The sequence below is a fragment of the Crassostrea angulata genome, chromosome 5, assembly GCF_025612915.1.
Source record: "Crassostrea angulata isolate pt1a10 chromosome 5, ASM2561291v2, whole genome shotgun sequence".
Classification (NCBI taxonomy): Eukaryota; Metazoa; Mollusca; class Bivalvia; order Ostreida; family Ostreidae; genus Magallana; species Magallana angulata.
The window spans coordinates 24,453,201-24,468,506 of NC_069115.1; the positions used below are offsets into that span (position 1 = coordinate 24,453,201).

The window sequence follows — 15,306 nt, forward strand, 5'->3', positions numbered from 1 at the left end:
TCTTGATAATTACCTCATTTTTCTGGAGATCGGGTACACTCAGCCAGCGTACAATGGTGGCATCAGTTGTCTTACAGATCTTCTGGTAAGTCTCCACTCCAAAGCAGCGACACAGGTGTTTGATCAGAAACAATCTAGAATCAGAAGTCACCATCAATATCTTTTTGCATGCAAGAAAATTTTGCAAGAATCATGAGGGACTCTTCATCTTGGACTTTTCTTACTCGAAAGAATTATAATGCCTCTCGTAATTGATTGAAACTAATATTAATGTTTGCTGGGTTGCAAAATAATATTCTTCAATTCAGTTTATGTAAACATTACTTTGCAATGTCTTACTTTGGCTGCCTTGAGCCACACTCATCACAGAGTTTTCCTGCTGCCTCTAGAAGCTTCCTTGTCTGCTGGCTGTGTTTGATTGATTTCTCCACCAGTAACTTGTGGAGAACCTCTGCTACAACAGTCAGTCCAAACCGGGTCTGTGCCATACAGTACAGTTTCTCCACATCCAGCCCCTCTCTCACCAAAGAACCCACGTCATGCTGTAACATCTGGGTCGCCATTCTGATTTTGTACTTCATTGGGTCTGTGCTCTTGGCAACCTCATGATTGAAGGAGTCCTTGAAATAAGACAACAGTTATAAAGTGTACCTATTAAGGTAATAATTTATCAATGACTTTTTCTCTGACTGATAAAAACAAGGCTATGTACATGATGTACATGATCTTGCTTTCAACTCCTAGATCAAATTTCTATACATGTCTGCATGATAAAAAGAAAGAGAAGAATGAATCATTAATTTTAAAAAACCCAAACTTTTACCTCTACACACTGAATGATCAACAGACACAGCTCAACCATTTTCTCCTCATTTTCTTTCAGTGGCATCAAATCCTCTGCTTGTTGCAAATACATTGCTAAGTACTGCTGCACTTGTTCAGAGCTGTGGTTTAAGGGGTGACATTATTTAGTTATAATTGTCAAAGTAAATGTGAATAAACGAAAATCATTTAAAATTGTATAATGATAGAATTGAAAAGTGTAGATAACTCATCATAATTTGATAAATCAAACTCAGCAGTGTTGATGTAAACAAAATATAAGCTGAGAACTGAGCCAAACACTGACCTAGTCCTGAGCAAGTGTTGTAGGAGGAAGGACCGTAGGACTGGTGTAGGATCAATGCCTTCCTCAAACACAGACATCTCCTTACTGGCCATCCTTCCTCCCTGTCCTCTCCGGGCGGTGGCTGTGATGTAGGACATCAACTTCTGGACAACTTCATTGGAAGGGGGCTCATCATCCGAGAAACAGAGCTGGGATACAAGGTCCATAAAGAAACTGTTGCACCGACTTTTGAAAAGGTTTAACTTCCTAATTTTAAGGCTGAAAAAAATTATAAGATAAATTATTACAGTGCCCTTTAACTGAGCCTTTAGTGTCTAAGCCACTGAACAACTAAATGATGTATCATAGAACTTCTGTTTTATATCACTTCTGTTTTAAAATGCAACTTCTGTTTATAATCTTAAGACGGTCTAGGTTTTTCTTTTCACTTTACAATAATTATTTCAAATTGATTCAAAACAGGTTTTGCATATTCATCTCACTCTTCTGTGTTGTCTTGTCGAGGGTTGAAATGAGCAGGGATCTTGTTCTGACAGACAGGACACTCCCTGGTCTCAAGAATTGCCAATTCATTGAAACATTTCACACAGATAATATCCTTGCAGGGAAGTTGTACGGGTCTCTCAGTGATCTCGCTCTCACAAGCTTTACAATCCTCCTGTCGTCTGTAATTCATATAAACATAAGTGCACATAATTCTGAAAATTTAGGCAACTGCTTCATATTCGCCAGAAAAATGAAGAATTTCAAGGGAAAAAATATTTAATCTAATTGAATTTTTATCTTGCAAGGATGGGAATATAAAAAGAAGATCAAGTTATTTTAAATTTAAATACGAATTGAATATTTTGCATGATTTACATAAATAAATACTGTCTTGGATTCTTTATTTACTAAATGTTTTAGTATGGCCAAATATATCCAATATTAAAGTATAAGACAGATTTGATGGTCACCCAGATCCCCTTAAGCTACATTTTTGATATTCCCAAAACCACTGAAGTAAATGCACAATCAATTATAATACTTTGACACTTTATATAGTATTTACCCAAATGTTTTGGTCACAGAATTTTTCATGCATATCTTGAGGAATTTTTCCACCTTCTCCAAAGATTCTAAGTTCTTGAAATCAACATTGTCCTTGAGCATCTGTGGAAATGAGAATAGAATCTGAATGTCATTGATTATCTTTAAACAAGTCTAATCACCACTGTGCAATAATGACTATCAATATATAGCAAATACAACTAAATAAAGTTGATACTTTTATGGCCATCCTTATGGAGGCTCAGTTTCATTAACGGGCATAATTAATGGAGCAATACTTTAAAAGGATTTTACAGCAATCTGTTTGACTTTAACTTAATACTTTTTGGATTAAAAAATATGCCAGATGGGACCATGTAAGAAAATTAAGCCCAGGACAAAACAAAACCATCTTATTTCTAACCTTAAAACTTGGTTCAAGGTCGCTGAACATAAATAACAATAGGACTCTATGAGTCAGATAGGGAAAAATATGCTTTGGACAGAAATTTTATATAGAAATAATTACTTGACCTTTGATCTAAAATCGGTTCAAGGTCATTGCACACACATTATGTACAGTATTGACTTTTCCCTTTTCAATTAAATGAAATTACTAAGCAAGAAACTGCAAATCATTTCAGATCTCTTTGAAACTCAGTAAATTATGAAGCTTTGTTGGAAGAAAACTCATTTAATTAACTAACTTACCACCCAAAGAGTCATCGGACGCTCTACCGTCATCATCTCATCAGAACAGACGTGTTGAAGGAACAATTTCATCACTACCACTTTAGTCCACACATATCTCAATAAAACAATTATAAATCTAACTACAAAATGATAATTAACATAAATATATTGTGAAAATAAAATCAAAAAATATTTTAAGAAATATTACAAATTTCGAAATATTTTTTGATTGGAATTCACAATGAAATCAGTATCATTTAATTTTAAGTTACCTGGCCTCTTTGATTCCCTCCATACATCTCCTACCAAACTCCTCCACCCCTGTCTGGTGCCCCTCAGTCACAAACTGTCCCAGAATTCTCTCTACAACAGGTCGGTACTTGTGCACTTGTTTCTGCCAGAGTTGTCTACCTTTCAGGTCACTGATGGAGTCTTTGTTTGGCTCCAAAGATTTCAAAAGTAGGAACAGCCCAAGGACATCCAGAGTCTGATGGAGAACAAAAGCACCGCCAAATATACTTCTACTATACAAGTAGAATGTACATATTATATTATGTCTGTCTCTATGTGTTCAAAAATGCATCTTTGATAGTTGAATAAAATTTCCAATTAATTATAGATAGTAACTAAAGGAAACAAATAATGGCTATGAAATTTATCTAATAAACAAAGATAATTTTTGTTTATCAGTCAACTCATAATAAATCCCCCTCGATTAGATTTAAAAATCATCACCTGGATCCAATGTGCATTATTTTTTCAAACAATCTATTATCATGATGAAATGTTTCCAACACCTGGCCAACAATAAGTTTAAAAGGCTCAATTTGTACCTCAAAAATGTAATCAGCTGGAATTTTTTCAAAAGTAAGTACAATTTTATTTAGTTTAATTAAATTGTTTGCAAAATAGTACCAGTGACATATCACTAAACTGAAGGTGTTTTCAGGCTCTCTGAGACAGAAAAAGCTCATTCATACAAATAATGTCAACAATCTTGCTTAATACATTTTCTGGTCAGTGAACCATCTGTTAACAGCTGACCCATCACTACCTTTGACATCTATTGACCTTTGTCCTTTAAATACTTGACCTATAACCTTATCAAAGTAATTTAGTCTGGATGTTTATCAGACATCCAGACAGAACTACTGTTCAAACAATAAAACATTGATAAATAATAATTTCCACAGTCATGCATAAACTTACCATTTCTTGGTCAGTGACCAGATAAAACTGAGCACTCTTCTGCTGGAACTCAATGATTCGCTCACTGCAGTCTGGCCACACTCGCGTGATGCTGGCAAAGTTCCTGAGACGGGGCTCAGTTTTACTGTACACAGCGTGGATGGCCACAAAGTTCATGACAACACTAGGTAGTCCTTCTCTGAATTCCATGTTTATTCCGTTTAGCAAATTTTCACACACCAACTAAAAATTAATGTTCAGATTATTCATACTTATCATACAATCATGCAAAGGTTAAGAAAAATGTTACTATAGGTAAAAGATGATTGCGTATTTTACACATTTTAAAGCAAGTTAAATAATTTCCCTACACAATATTTCTATTAATACCTGTTTATCTACGATATCACCTAAATGGGCCAATTCCTGCAATTTTGCCAAACAAATGAAACATTACACACTTACTTTCAATATGTTTTCAACTACATTGTATTTTCCAACCTTATTTTTAAAGCTCTTTATTGAACTTCTATTTTGGGGGTGCATTATACTACACATAGTCCTTTATTGAAGATACATACTGTACAATTTTTAGATTCTTACATATATTAAGTTTCTATTCGCTATTATTAATCTGTAACGAATAAGAGCTACGAAAAAGTTTTTCTATGGTCTCTTAAAATTTTACAAGAGTTTTGCTGTAATTGTCTATCTTTTAGTTGTACGATGAATATATTATGTTCTTAAGCAATTATACACGTGTAACCTGAACATCAAACAATTTTCTAAAACAATTAGTATAAATTGATTTTCACAAAAACCTTGATCTTTAATGATACACAATTATTGTACCCCATGTTCTTCTTGGCCGGTCACATGGTACACCATGTGAACAAAGTCACTCAGGTAGGCCTTGAGACAATCCATGACCTTGACCCCTGACAGACACTTCTGAAGAACTTTCCCTAATGTTGTTTTCTCTATGATGTCCAACACACTCATAACTGACTCTTGAACATTTACTGTAAAATAAAGCATTAGAATCCATAAAAAAAACCCCCATCAAATCTAAATGGGGTTGGTATCAACTGGATATTACACTGCACAATGTTTAACAGGAAAATTTAAACAAGAGGCCCATGGGCCACATCGCTCACCTGAGGAACAATAGGTATGATAAAATCAGCTTAAAGGAGTCATAATACAAACAATCTGGACAATGTACAATAATACATGTAGACCACGTATAAATAATATCCATTTTATTCCCCCCCCCCCCCCCCCCCCCCCCCCCCCGAATATTCTTATGTTTATAATCATTAGTCCCTTTTTAGCTCACCTGAGCCAAAGGCTCAAGTGAGCTTTTCTGATCACAATTTGTCCGTTGTCTGTCATTGTCGTCATCGTTAACTTTTCACATTTTCATCTTCTTCTCAAGAACCACTGGGCAGATTTCAACCAAATTTGGCACAAAGCACCACTAGGTAAAGGGGATTTAAGTTTCTTCAAATGAAGGGCCACGCCCTCTTTAAAGGGGAGATAATTGAGAATCATTGAAAATTTGTTGGTATTTTTCAAAAATCTTCTTCTCAAAAACTATTCAGCCTGAAAAGCTAAAACTTGTGTGGAGGCATCCTCAGATAGTGTAGATTCAAGTTTGTTCAAATCATGGTCCCCAGGGGTAGGGAGGTGCCACAATTGGGGGATCAAGTTTTACATAGGAATATATAGAGAAAATCTTTAAAAATCTTCTTCTCAAAAACTATTGGGCCAGAAAAGTTCAAATAAAAATGGGAGCATCCACAGGTAGTGTAGATTCAAATTTGTTCAAATCATGGTCCCCAGGGGTAGGGAGGGGCAACAATTGGGGGATCAATTTTTACATAGGAATATATAGAGAAAATCTTTAAAAATTTTCTTCTAAAAAACTATTAGGCCAGGAAAGCTCAAATTTGAGTGGAAGCATCCTCAGATAGTGTAGATTCAAGTTCGTTCAAATCATGGTCTCCGGGGGTAGGGTGGGGCCACAATAGGGGGATGAATTTTTACAAAAAAACAATTTGGCCAGAAAAGATCAAACTAGAGGTACTGTGAGCAAGCTCACAATTGATAACCCCCGCTAAGAAAAAATCATAACTCATGTATTTTTTCTATTATAGAAAATATTGGATGAATCTATTTCATCGTCCATTTTCTATAAATAACAACTGCTCTATTTTTTAAAAATGTTAATGCTTATATGAGTACACAAACCAATTTCTATTCTTTAAATTCCATTTTAGTTAAAGTTAAATGTTAATGCATGATAACATTTGCATCCTTATGTTAACAAACATGACTCGAATCAAACGAAATTCCACATGTCAAGCAGCCACTTAATATAAACATTTTGAATAATTGGTATACTGAGCCTGATTTTTTTTAAAACAATGACCTTGAACTTCCTCATTTGACCTTTGGTCAAGGTCATGACACAATCTTAGGTTATAAGCATTCTAGATGTGAATTAAGAACTTCCAATATTTGTCCATTAGAAAGATATGGACTGCACACGAGTTTTACACTTTTCTGCAAATGACCTTGGCCTTGCCCAAATGACCTTGGGTCAAGGTCATGACAAGCCCTTAGCTCATAAGCAATCTTTGTGTGAACTGAGAACTTCCAATGTTTCTCCATAAGAAAGATATGGACCGGACAAGAATTTTGCACTTTTTTCTGCCATTGACCTTGACCTTGTCCAAATGACCTTGGGTCAAGGTCATGACACACCCTTAGGTCATAAGAAATCTTTGTGTGAAGTAAGAACTTCCAATGTTTCTCCATCAAAAAGATATGGACCGGACACGAATTTTGCACTTTTTTTTGTCAGTGACCTTGACCTTGCACAAATGACCTTGGGTTAAGGTCATGACACACCCTTAGGTCATAAGCAATCTTTGTGTGAAGTAAAAACTTCCAATGTTTCTCCATAAGAAAGATATGGACCGGACACGAATTTTGCACTTTTTCTGTTGGTGACCTTGACCTTGCCCGAATGACCTTGGTTCAAGGTCATGACACACTCTTAGGTCATAAGCAATCTTTGTGTGAAGTAAGAACTTTAAATGTTTCTCCATTAGAAAGATATGGACCGGACACGAATTTTGCACTTTTTCTGTTGGTGACCTTGACCTTGCCCGAATGACCTTGGTTCAAGGTCATGACACACCCTTAGGTCATAAGCAATCTTTGTGTGAAGTAAGAACTTCTAGTGTTTCTCCATAAGAAAGATATGGACCGGACACGAATCGAACAGACAGACGGACGGACGGACGGACGGACGGACAAGGTGATTCCTATATACCCCCCCAAACTTCGTTTGCGGGGGGTATAATTAAAATGGAAGCATCCTCAGGTAGTGTAGATTCAAGTTTGTTCAAATCATAGTCCCTGGGGGTAGGGTGGGGCCACAATGGGGGGATCAAGTTTTACATAGGAATATATATTAAAAATCTTCTTCTCAAAAACTATTAGGCCAGGAAAGCTCAAATTTGAATGGAAGCATCCTCAGGTCGTGTAGATTCAAGTTTGTTCAAATCATGGTCCCTGGGGGTAGGGTGGGGCCACAATGGGGGGATCAAGTTTTACATAGGAATATATAGAGGAAATCTTTAAAAAATCTTCTTCTCCAAAATATTTGACCAAGAAAGCTCAAATTGTCGGGTAACCATCCTCAGATAATGTAGATTCAAGTTTGTTCAAATCATGGTCCCTGGGGGTAGGGCGGGGCCACAATGGGGGATACATTTTTATACATAGAGAAAATCTCTAAAAAAAATCTTCTTCTCAAAACTATTAGGCCAGGAAAGCCCAAATCTGAGTGGAAGCATTTCCAAATCATATAGATTCAAGTTTGTTAAAATAATAGTCCAGTGGTATGGTGAGGCCACAGTGGGGAATGAATTTTTACATAGGAATACATAGAGAAAATCTTTAAAAATCTTCTTTTTAAAGACCATTTGGCCAGAAAAGCTTTAACTTGTGTAGAGGCATCCTCGGGTAGTGTAAATTCAAAATTACAGCCCCTAGTGGTAGGGCGGGGCCGTGATGGCGGTTTGAATTTTTACATAAGAATATACATGTATAGAGAAAATCTTTAAAAATATTCTGGGAAAGTTTTTCGGTCCAAAACTCAGTACTTAGTGTGAAAGCACAGGTTATGCAGATATAAGTTTGATGAAACCATGATACCCTAGAGAAAAGTGGGGCCACAAAATGGGGGGGGGGGGTATATAGGAATAGAGAAAAATCTTCTTACAGGTACAACAACAAAAGGGGCTTGGTATTTACCAAATGAAAGAGGTGGATAAAAATTGGCAGATTTTCAATTTTTTTTTTAGCAAGATCTACAGTACTTAGTTGTCAAGATATTTTGATACTGTAATGCTAATTTGATCAGAATTAAGGCAATTGTTGCTCAGGTGAGCGCTGTGACCCCTGGGCCTCTTGTTTAACAGGATGATTTTATAGTCATATCACATGTTGAGTATTGCAGTGCTCAAAAAGATCCTTAACAATTGTTTATATATGGGATATAAACCTACATCAAACTCTGAACCTTCTTGTGAGGCCGGAGAATTGTCCTGGAGCCAAAGTCTTAACAATTATAAAGAATCATCTGCCAGTGGCTGATTAGTTTCTGAGAAGAAGATTTTTTAAGATTTACTCTATATATTCCTATGTTAAACTTTGACCCCCCCCCCCAATGTGGCCCCACCCTACCCCTGGGGATCATGATTTTCACAATTTTGAATCTACACTACTTGAGGATACTTCCACACAAATTTCAGCTTTCCTGGCTGATTAGTTTCTGAGAAGAAGATTGTTAAAGATTTACTCTATATATTCTTTTGTTAAACTTTGACCCCCCCCCCCCCCCCCATTGGGGCCCCATCCTACCCCGGGGCTCACGATTTTCACAACTTTAAATCTACACTACCTCAGGATGCTTCCACAAAAGTTTCAGCTTTCCTGGCTGATTAGTTTTTGAGAAGAAGATTTTTAAAGATTAACTCTATATATTCCGATGTAAAAATTCAACCCCCCCCCTTTTGGGCCCCACCATATTTAACCCCGGTGGTCATGATTTTCACAACTTTATATCTACACTACATAAGGATGCTTTCACACAAGTTTCAGCTTTCCTGGCTGATTAGTTTCTGAGAAGAAGATTGTTCAAGATTCACTCTACATATTCCTATGTAAAACTTTGACCCCCATTGTGGCCCCATCCTACCCCGGGGATCACGATTTTCACAGCTTTGAATCTACACTACCCGAGGATGCTTTCACAAAAGTTTCAGCTTTCCTGGCTGATTAGTTTTTGAGAAGAAGATTTTTAAAGATTAACTCTATATATTCCGATGTAAAAATTCAACCCCCCCCCCCCTTTTGGGCCCCACCATATTTAACCCCGGTGGTCATGATTTTCACAACTTTATATCTACACTACATAAGGATGCTTTCACACAAGTTTCAGCTTTCCTGGCTGATTAGTTTCTGAGAAGAAGATTGTTCAAGATTCACTCTACATATTCCTATATAAAACTTTGACCCCCATTGTGGCCCCATCCTACCCCAGGGATCACGATTTTCACAGCTATGAATCTACACTACCCGAGGATGCTTTCACACAAGTTTCAGCTTTGCTGGCTGATTAGTTTCTGAGAAGAAGATTTTTAAAGATTTACTCAATATTTTCCTATGTAAAACTTGGACCCCCCATTGTGGCCGCACCCTACCCCGGGGGGGTCATGATTTTCACAACTTTGAATCTACACTACCTGAGGATGCTTTCACACAAGTTTCAGCTTTCCTTGCTGATTAGTTTCCGAGAAGAAGATTTTTTTTTAAATTTCTCGAACATTTTCATAAATTCCAAATTATCTCCCTTTGCAAAAGGGCGTGGTCCTTAATTTTCACAACTTTGAATCCCCTTAGGCTAAGGATGCTTTGTGCCAAGTTTGGTTGAAATTGGCCCAGTGGTTCTTGAGAAGATGTTGAAAATGTGAAAAGTTTACAGACAGACAGGCGGACAACAGACAAAATGTGATCAGAATAGCTCACTTGGGCTTTCAGCTCAGGTGAGCTAAAAAAGGAACAGAATCCAAAATTTTTGAATGTACTGGCCCAAAGTCCAAACTCATACAAGCAAAATTGTAAAAAAAAATTTAAATTCGAGTAATGTGAGAAAAACAATTTTTAAGATGTGATTTAACTAGCCTAGTATTATAATAACTTATGTGTTACCAAAAAATTACCATGTTTTCCAATATTCTGTGATGTCCTTAGAATTTTGTCTATAAGTCTGTATATTAGCCAAGAAAACGGCATCATTGCCTTAAATTTGAGGCCATCAAAACCTGTTCCTTTGACAATGACCTCAGGAAGTTCCTCACGGTCTTTGGGGGACACCACCATAGAATACTCAATCTGAGTGGCTGATGGATTGTTGATTATTTCCAGCCATAATTTGTGCTCCCAAGAACTTGGCTCTTTTTGAATCAGGAGGTCAAGGTTACTGTTGGTGTCCAGTTGAGCAATAATGCCAGCCAAAATGGGGGACAGTTTCTCTATGATGCACTGATTTCTAGCTTTTCTGCAAAATCAAAAGGCTCACTGAAAATCAATGCTTTCATGTTTTTTAACATATTAAGCAGAATGGTGCAGGCAATTTGAAAATATAATAAATATAATCATTATTCTGTTCACCCTTTATTATTTTCTATAAAATTGATCTTAATACCTGAAAGTGCCTGCACTGTTTATACAGTCCCTCTTGGTGGCCTCAGCATACAGCCAGCTCTCTGCTGATTGCCCCATGGTTTCCTCTTTCTCCTTCATCAAGGCTGCAAGATGTCGTCCTATTCCTCCCATGAAAGTCAATTTTTCTCCTGTAACAACATGGAAAATTTAATATATATAATGATTCCTTAATTAAAGATATAATTCACACTACAATGTTTCTGTCATTGAGCTCTCTAGGTAAGCAGCTTCTATAGAAATGGAAAATAACCTAGTACACAAATCTACAGAGCTGAGAGTAATGTGACGCATATTAAGTTTCAGGCACACACCATATTCATGACACAGCAGAAATGTTGGTCAAAATATGACTTACTAACTCCATGTGTTTGTTTATACAAAATTCACCATGATTTTAAGTTCGGTTTACTAAGTACAAAGAATTTTTACCCTTTATTTCTTGATTAAGCAACTCAAGCAAGATTTTCACTCTCTCGGTTGTCCTTTCTGAATTCTCGGGGTCTTTCACCATTGCCAGGGCAGGACGGGCCGTCAACTTAATGAAGAGGGCAATATCCACCTTCCTCTCCACATGGACTTGTCCTGTGTGTTCCACCATGTCACCAAAGTCATGTGGATACACATCTTGACCCTCCATCATTTCCACCTCCCTAGACTCTTGGATTGGTTGACTGTCACCACTACCCTCCCAGTCCATGTCCTCTCTGTCCCCTCCATCGGCCCGACCGGTCGCGTTCTCTAGTAATGTCCCTACACTCTTGTTCCTCATCTCCATGAAGCTGGGCATTTTGTCACTGTCTGGTCGGAGATCATCAATGTGGACAGAGTGCCATCGACCACACTGTTGAATGGTTTATTCATGCAATTAGTTTTCGATCAAATGTGATTAGTGTTTATCCTTTTTTTTTTTATAAATTGCTATACAAGACAATTATATTTAGCCTGAAATACACATTTACAATTTTTAAAGTTTAATAGTCTTTCAATAAGAACAAGAGGCCTATGGGCCACATGGCTCTTCTAAACAACAGTTCTTGTATCTCTCTTTCTAAATTTGAAATTTACAAATTGTTAAACGTCTAAATTTCACATTATTCAAAGATTTGACAATGCATAAAAACAAAATGTAAAATAAACTAAAATAAAATAAGCTTACACAGTATTTAGGGTGTCCATGAAATCAAAATATGAATCACAACAAATTTTACCTGGAACCCGGTGAATCCTCCCCCTGCTACTCGAGGAAGATGGATGATGAAGACGATGTGTGTTTTCCCGATCTTTCTGTCTGCCACCTGTTGGAGTTGATCTAACACACAATACTGAGCACAGGCCACCAGACTAGCATTCTCGTTCCCACTGTCACACTGGACAATCAACAGAGACTCCTCCTCCAGCTCTCTCTCAAAGCTCTGCCTGCAGAAGAGGTGCTCTTTTAATTGTTAATCACTCACAAATTTTTGCATTTGTAAATGTAATAAGACAGTTGACGAGCAAAAGAAATCAAAGTTGGACCCTTTCATTTAGATTAGAATTGCATTTTCTTGACTTGTCTACAGAACTGACAACTTACTTGACTCGTCTAGAAAATTAACAACTCACTTGACTTGTCTACAGAACTGCTGCACTGACAACTTACTTGACCTGTCTACAGAACTGGCAACCTACTGGACTTGTCTATAGAACTGCTGCTCTGACAACTTACTTGTCAATGACTTGTCTACAGAACTGACAACTTACTGGACTTTTCTAAAGAACTACTGCTCTGACAACTTACTGGACTTGTCAAAAGAACTACTGCTCTGACAACTTACTTGACTTGTCTGAAGAACTACTGCTCTGACAACTTACTGGACTTGTCTAAAGAACTGCTGCTCTGACAACTTACTTGACTTATCTAAAGAACTACTGCTCTGACAACTTACTTGACTTGTCTAAAGAACTGCTGCTCTGACAACCTACTTGACTTGTCTAAAGAACTACTGCTCTGACGACTTACTTGACTTGTCTACAGAACTGACAACTTACTTGACATAAACTTGTCTACAGAAATGACAACTTTCTTGTCTACAGAACTGCTGCACTGTCTACAGAACTGCTGCTCTGACAACTTACTTGACTTGTCTAAAGAACTACTGCTCTGACATCTTACTTGACTTGTCTAAAGAACTACTGCTCTGACAACTTACTGGACTTGTCTAAAGAACTACTGCTCTGACAACTTACTGGACTTGTCAAAAGAACTACTGCTCTGACAACTTACTTGACTTGTCTAAGGAACTGCTGCTCTGACAACTTACTTGTCTAAAGAACTACTGCTCTGACATCTTACTGGACTTGTCTACAGAACTGACAACTTACTTGTCTACAGAACTGCTGCACTGTCTACAGAACTGCTGCTTCAACAACTTATTTGACTTGTCTACAGAACTGACAACTTACTTTTCTACAGAACTGCTACACTGACAACTACTTGTCTAAAGAACTACTGCTTCAACAACTTACTTGACTTGTCTACAGAACTGCTGCTCCGTGTCAAAGGACTGCAGAGTCAGGAGAGTGATCTGTGGTCTGGGAATGTGTAGGTACTGAGACAGGTCTGATACGTCCACTGTGGTAATCAACTTGGAGTTGGTGGTTACCTATTAAATTGGGAAAACGTCTTTACCAAATATAGAGGATTCCGAACCAAAATTGTCTCCTCTGTAATCTGAAGTTGGTGGTCATTTATTTGGGAGACAAGAGAAAAGCTTTCAATATAACAGCAAACAGGGTTTTCTTTTCTGTATGTGAACAGAATCCATTATCCATTTGTCAAACCTGAATTGATAAACACTACCTAGTATTCAGAGAAATAGGGTTCTCTATATGCAATATTTTGTCTATTTGACTACTGGTAAGTTCAAAAGCTGGTATTTTTTCATAAATTATCAAAAATCAAAATCCAAGTGATATGCTTATCTCATTGATAGTATGTACAATTGATCTGCAAAACTTCTTATCTTGAAAACTGTAGGAGGAGCTATCCAAACAATAAGGTTACCCTATATGCAATATAATACTAGGAAAATATAACTGGATTGTTCCTGGTTAAATAATTTTTTTCAAGATACACCCAAATTCACTATAGCATGCAGAATGAACTTTAAGTGTCACTTAATTACACTCAAAGAAATGTCAGGTACTTTATAATATCGCCATAAAGAGGATTACAAAATGAGTTTTTTGGCATTGTCTTTCTACAGTAAAACTCGGTTGCAGCAAAGTCCTAGGGACAAATGGATTTATTTCGTTATATCCGTAATTCGTGTTATCCATATAACGAATTCGTAATAATAACTTTAGCAAATTAACTATGTACATGAAACTTTGCTATATCCGAGAATTCGCTATTTCCATGTTTGTACTAAAGGAGTTTTATTGTACTGTTGTTTTGCGGATGTGACAATCCTAGAAAAAAATCCAAGATGGTATTTGTTAGATAGGGGAATATTTGTTCATTACAAGAAAATGTCAAATGTCAAGTACCTGTGAGTTGAAGAACACTGAAGTTAAAAGTTTTGGCTGTATTTGGTACCGGTACATTTCTTATTGTTAATACAGAATGTTTCAAGTGCTTTTACTCATTCAACTTCAAATAATTAAAGAGCAGTTCAACATCAAATGAAAAAGAGAAATATAACATTACATTATAAAATTCCAAGAACAAAATATTCACAAAACACAGCATTGATATAACTTAAAAATTTATATATTTATAATTATTATACAAACTGTACATTCACAAGAAAATCAACTACCATTAATACCTGCCTTCAACTATATCATTGGTTACCTGTGCATAAAGTCCTTCACTGTCTTCAGTCTTGATCTTCTGGTCAAGATAATATAGTAGGTTGTCATGCTTTTGTTTTTCATGGTAAGTACTTTCAACAAATGCATACTCATCAGTTGGAAGTGTCTTTTTAGCTCTGAGTACACCATCTGGGGTAGCACACCACAACAAGACATTTTTTGCTTCCTTCAAGACCTGGAATATAAAATATAATGTGAAAATATTAGTTGACCTCAACTGCAAATTGCAATCAGGCTATGGTCATAGTTACAACTTACAGGTATATCATAATGAAGTGAACTTTGACCTTTCCTCACCTCTGTCTCTGAACCTTGTAAATCATCATCTGTGTATTTCTGACTGACCAACAGGATGATTGAAGCACAGGTATCAGCATGGTACCCCATGAACACATCTCCCAAAGTGAAATCTGAGGTCTTTGTCCTGATAAAACAACAACTACTCACTTAATTATACTTGTGACGGTCAGACCGCTTTGAACACCGGCGCCAGATAGCTCAGTTGGTAGAGCACCTGACTAGAGATTCAGGGGGCCCGGGTTCGAATCCCGGTCTGGTCCATCATCATTTCTCCCATCCCGTTACATTTGGTGCCGTGACCAACCCCT

At 36.9% G+C, this 15,306-nt stretch overlaps 1 protein-coding gene and 1 non-coding gene across 2 annotated transcripts in view; one reads left to right on the forward strand and one right to left on the reverse strand.

The window, feature by feature from the left end:
- LOC128182983 (E3 ubiquitin-protein ligase rnf213-alpha-like) overlaps positions 1-15,306 on the reverse strand; it is an 82,678-nt gene that overhangs the window by 10,272 nt on the left and 57,100 nt on the right. The window contains exons 50-66 of the mRNA XM_052851766.1: positions 14,996-15,122; positions 14,679-14,873; positions 13,349-13,485; positions 12,052-12,259; positions 11,273-11,684; positions 10,824-10,971; positions 10,339-10,676; positions 4,892-5,061; positions 4,061-4,282; positions 3,124-3,338; positions 2,870-2,966; positions 2,181-2,281; positions 1,612-1,794; positions 1,130-1,387; positions 824-944; positions 340-620; positions 14-134 (exon numbers count right to left, since the gene is read on the reverse strand). Of these exons, the coding sequence (XP_052707726.1) occupies positions 14-134; positions 340-620; positions 824-944; positions 1,130-1,387; positions 1,612-1,794; positions 2,181-2,281; positions 2,870-2,966; positions 3,124-3,338; positions 4,061-4,282; positions 4,892-5,061; positions 10,339-10,676; positions 10,824-10,971; positions 11,273-11,684; positions 12,052-12,259; positions 13,349-13,485; positions 14,679-14,873; positions 14,996-15,122 (3,334 nt within the window). The remainder of the gene's footprint in view (positions 1-13; positions 135-339; positions 621-823; positions 945-1,129; positions 1,388-1,611; positions 1,795-2,180; positions 2,282-2,869; positions 2,967-3,123; positions 3,339-4,060; positions 4,283-4,891; positions 5,062-10,338; positions 10,677-10,823; positions 10,972-11,272; positions 11,685-12,051; positions 12,260-13,348; positions 13,486-14,678; positions 14,874-14,995; positions 15,123-15,306) is intronic.
- Trnas-aga (transfer RNA serine (anticodon AGA)) lies at positions 15,187-15,259 on the forward strand. The gene has a single exon. It is a non-coding gene; the product is annotated as a tRNA-Ser (tRNA).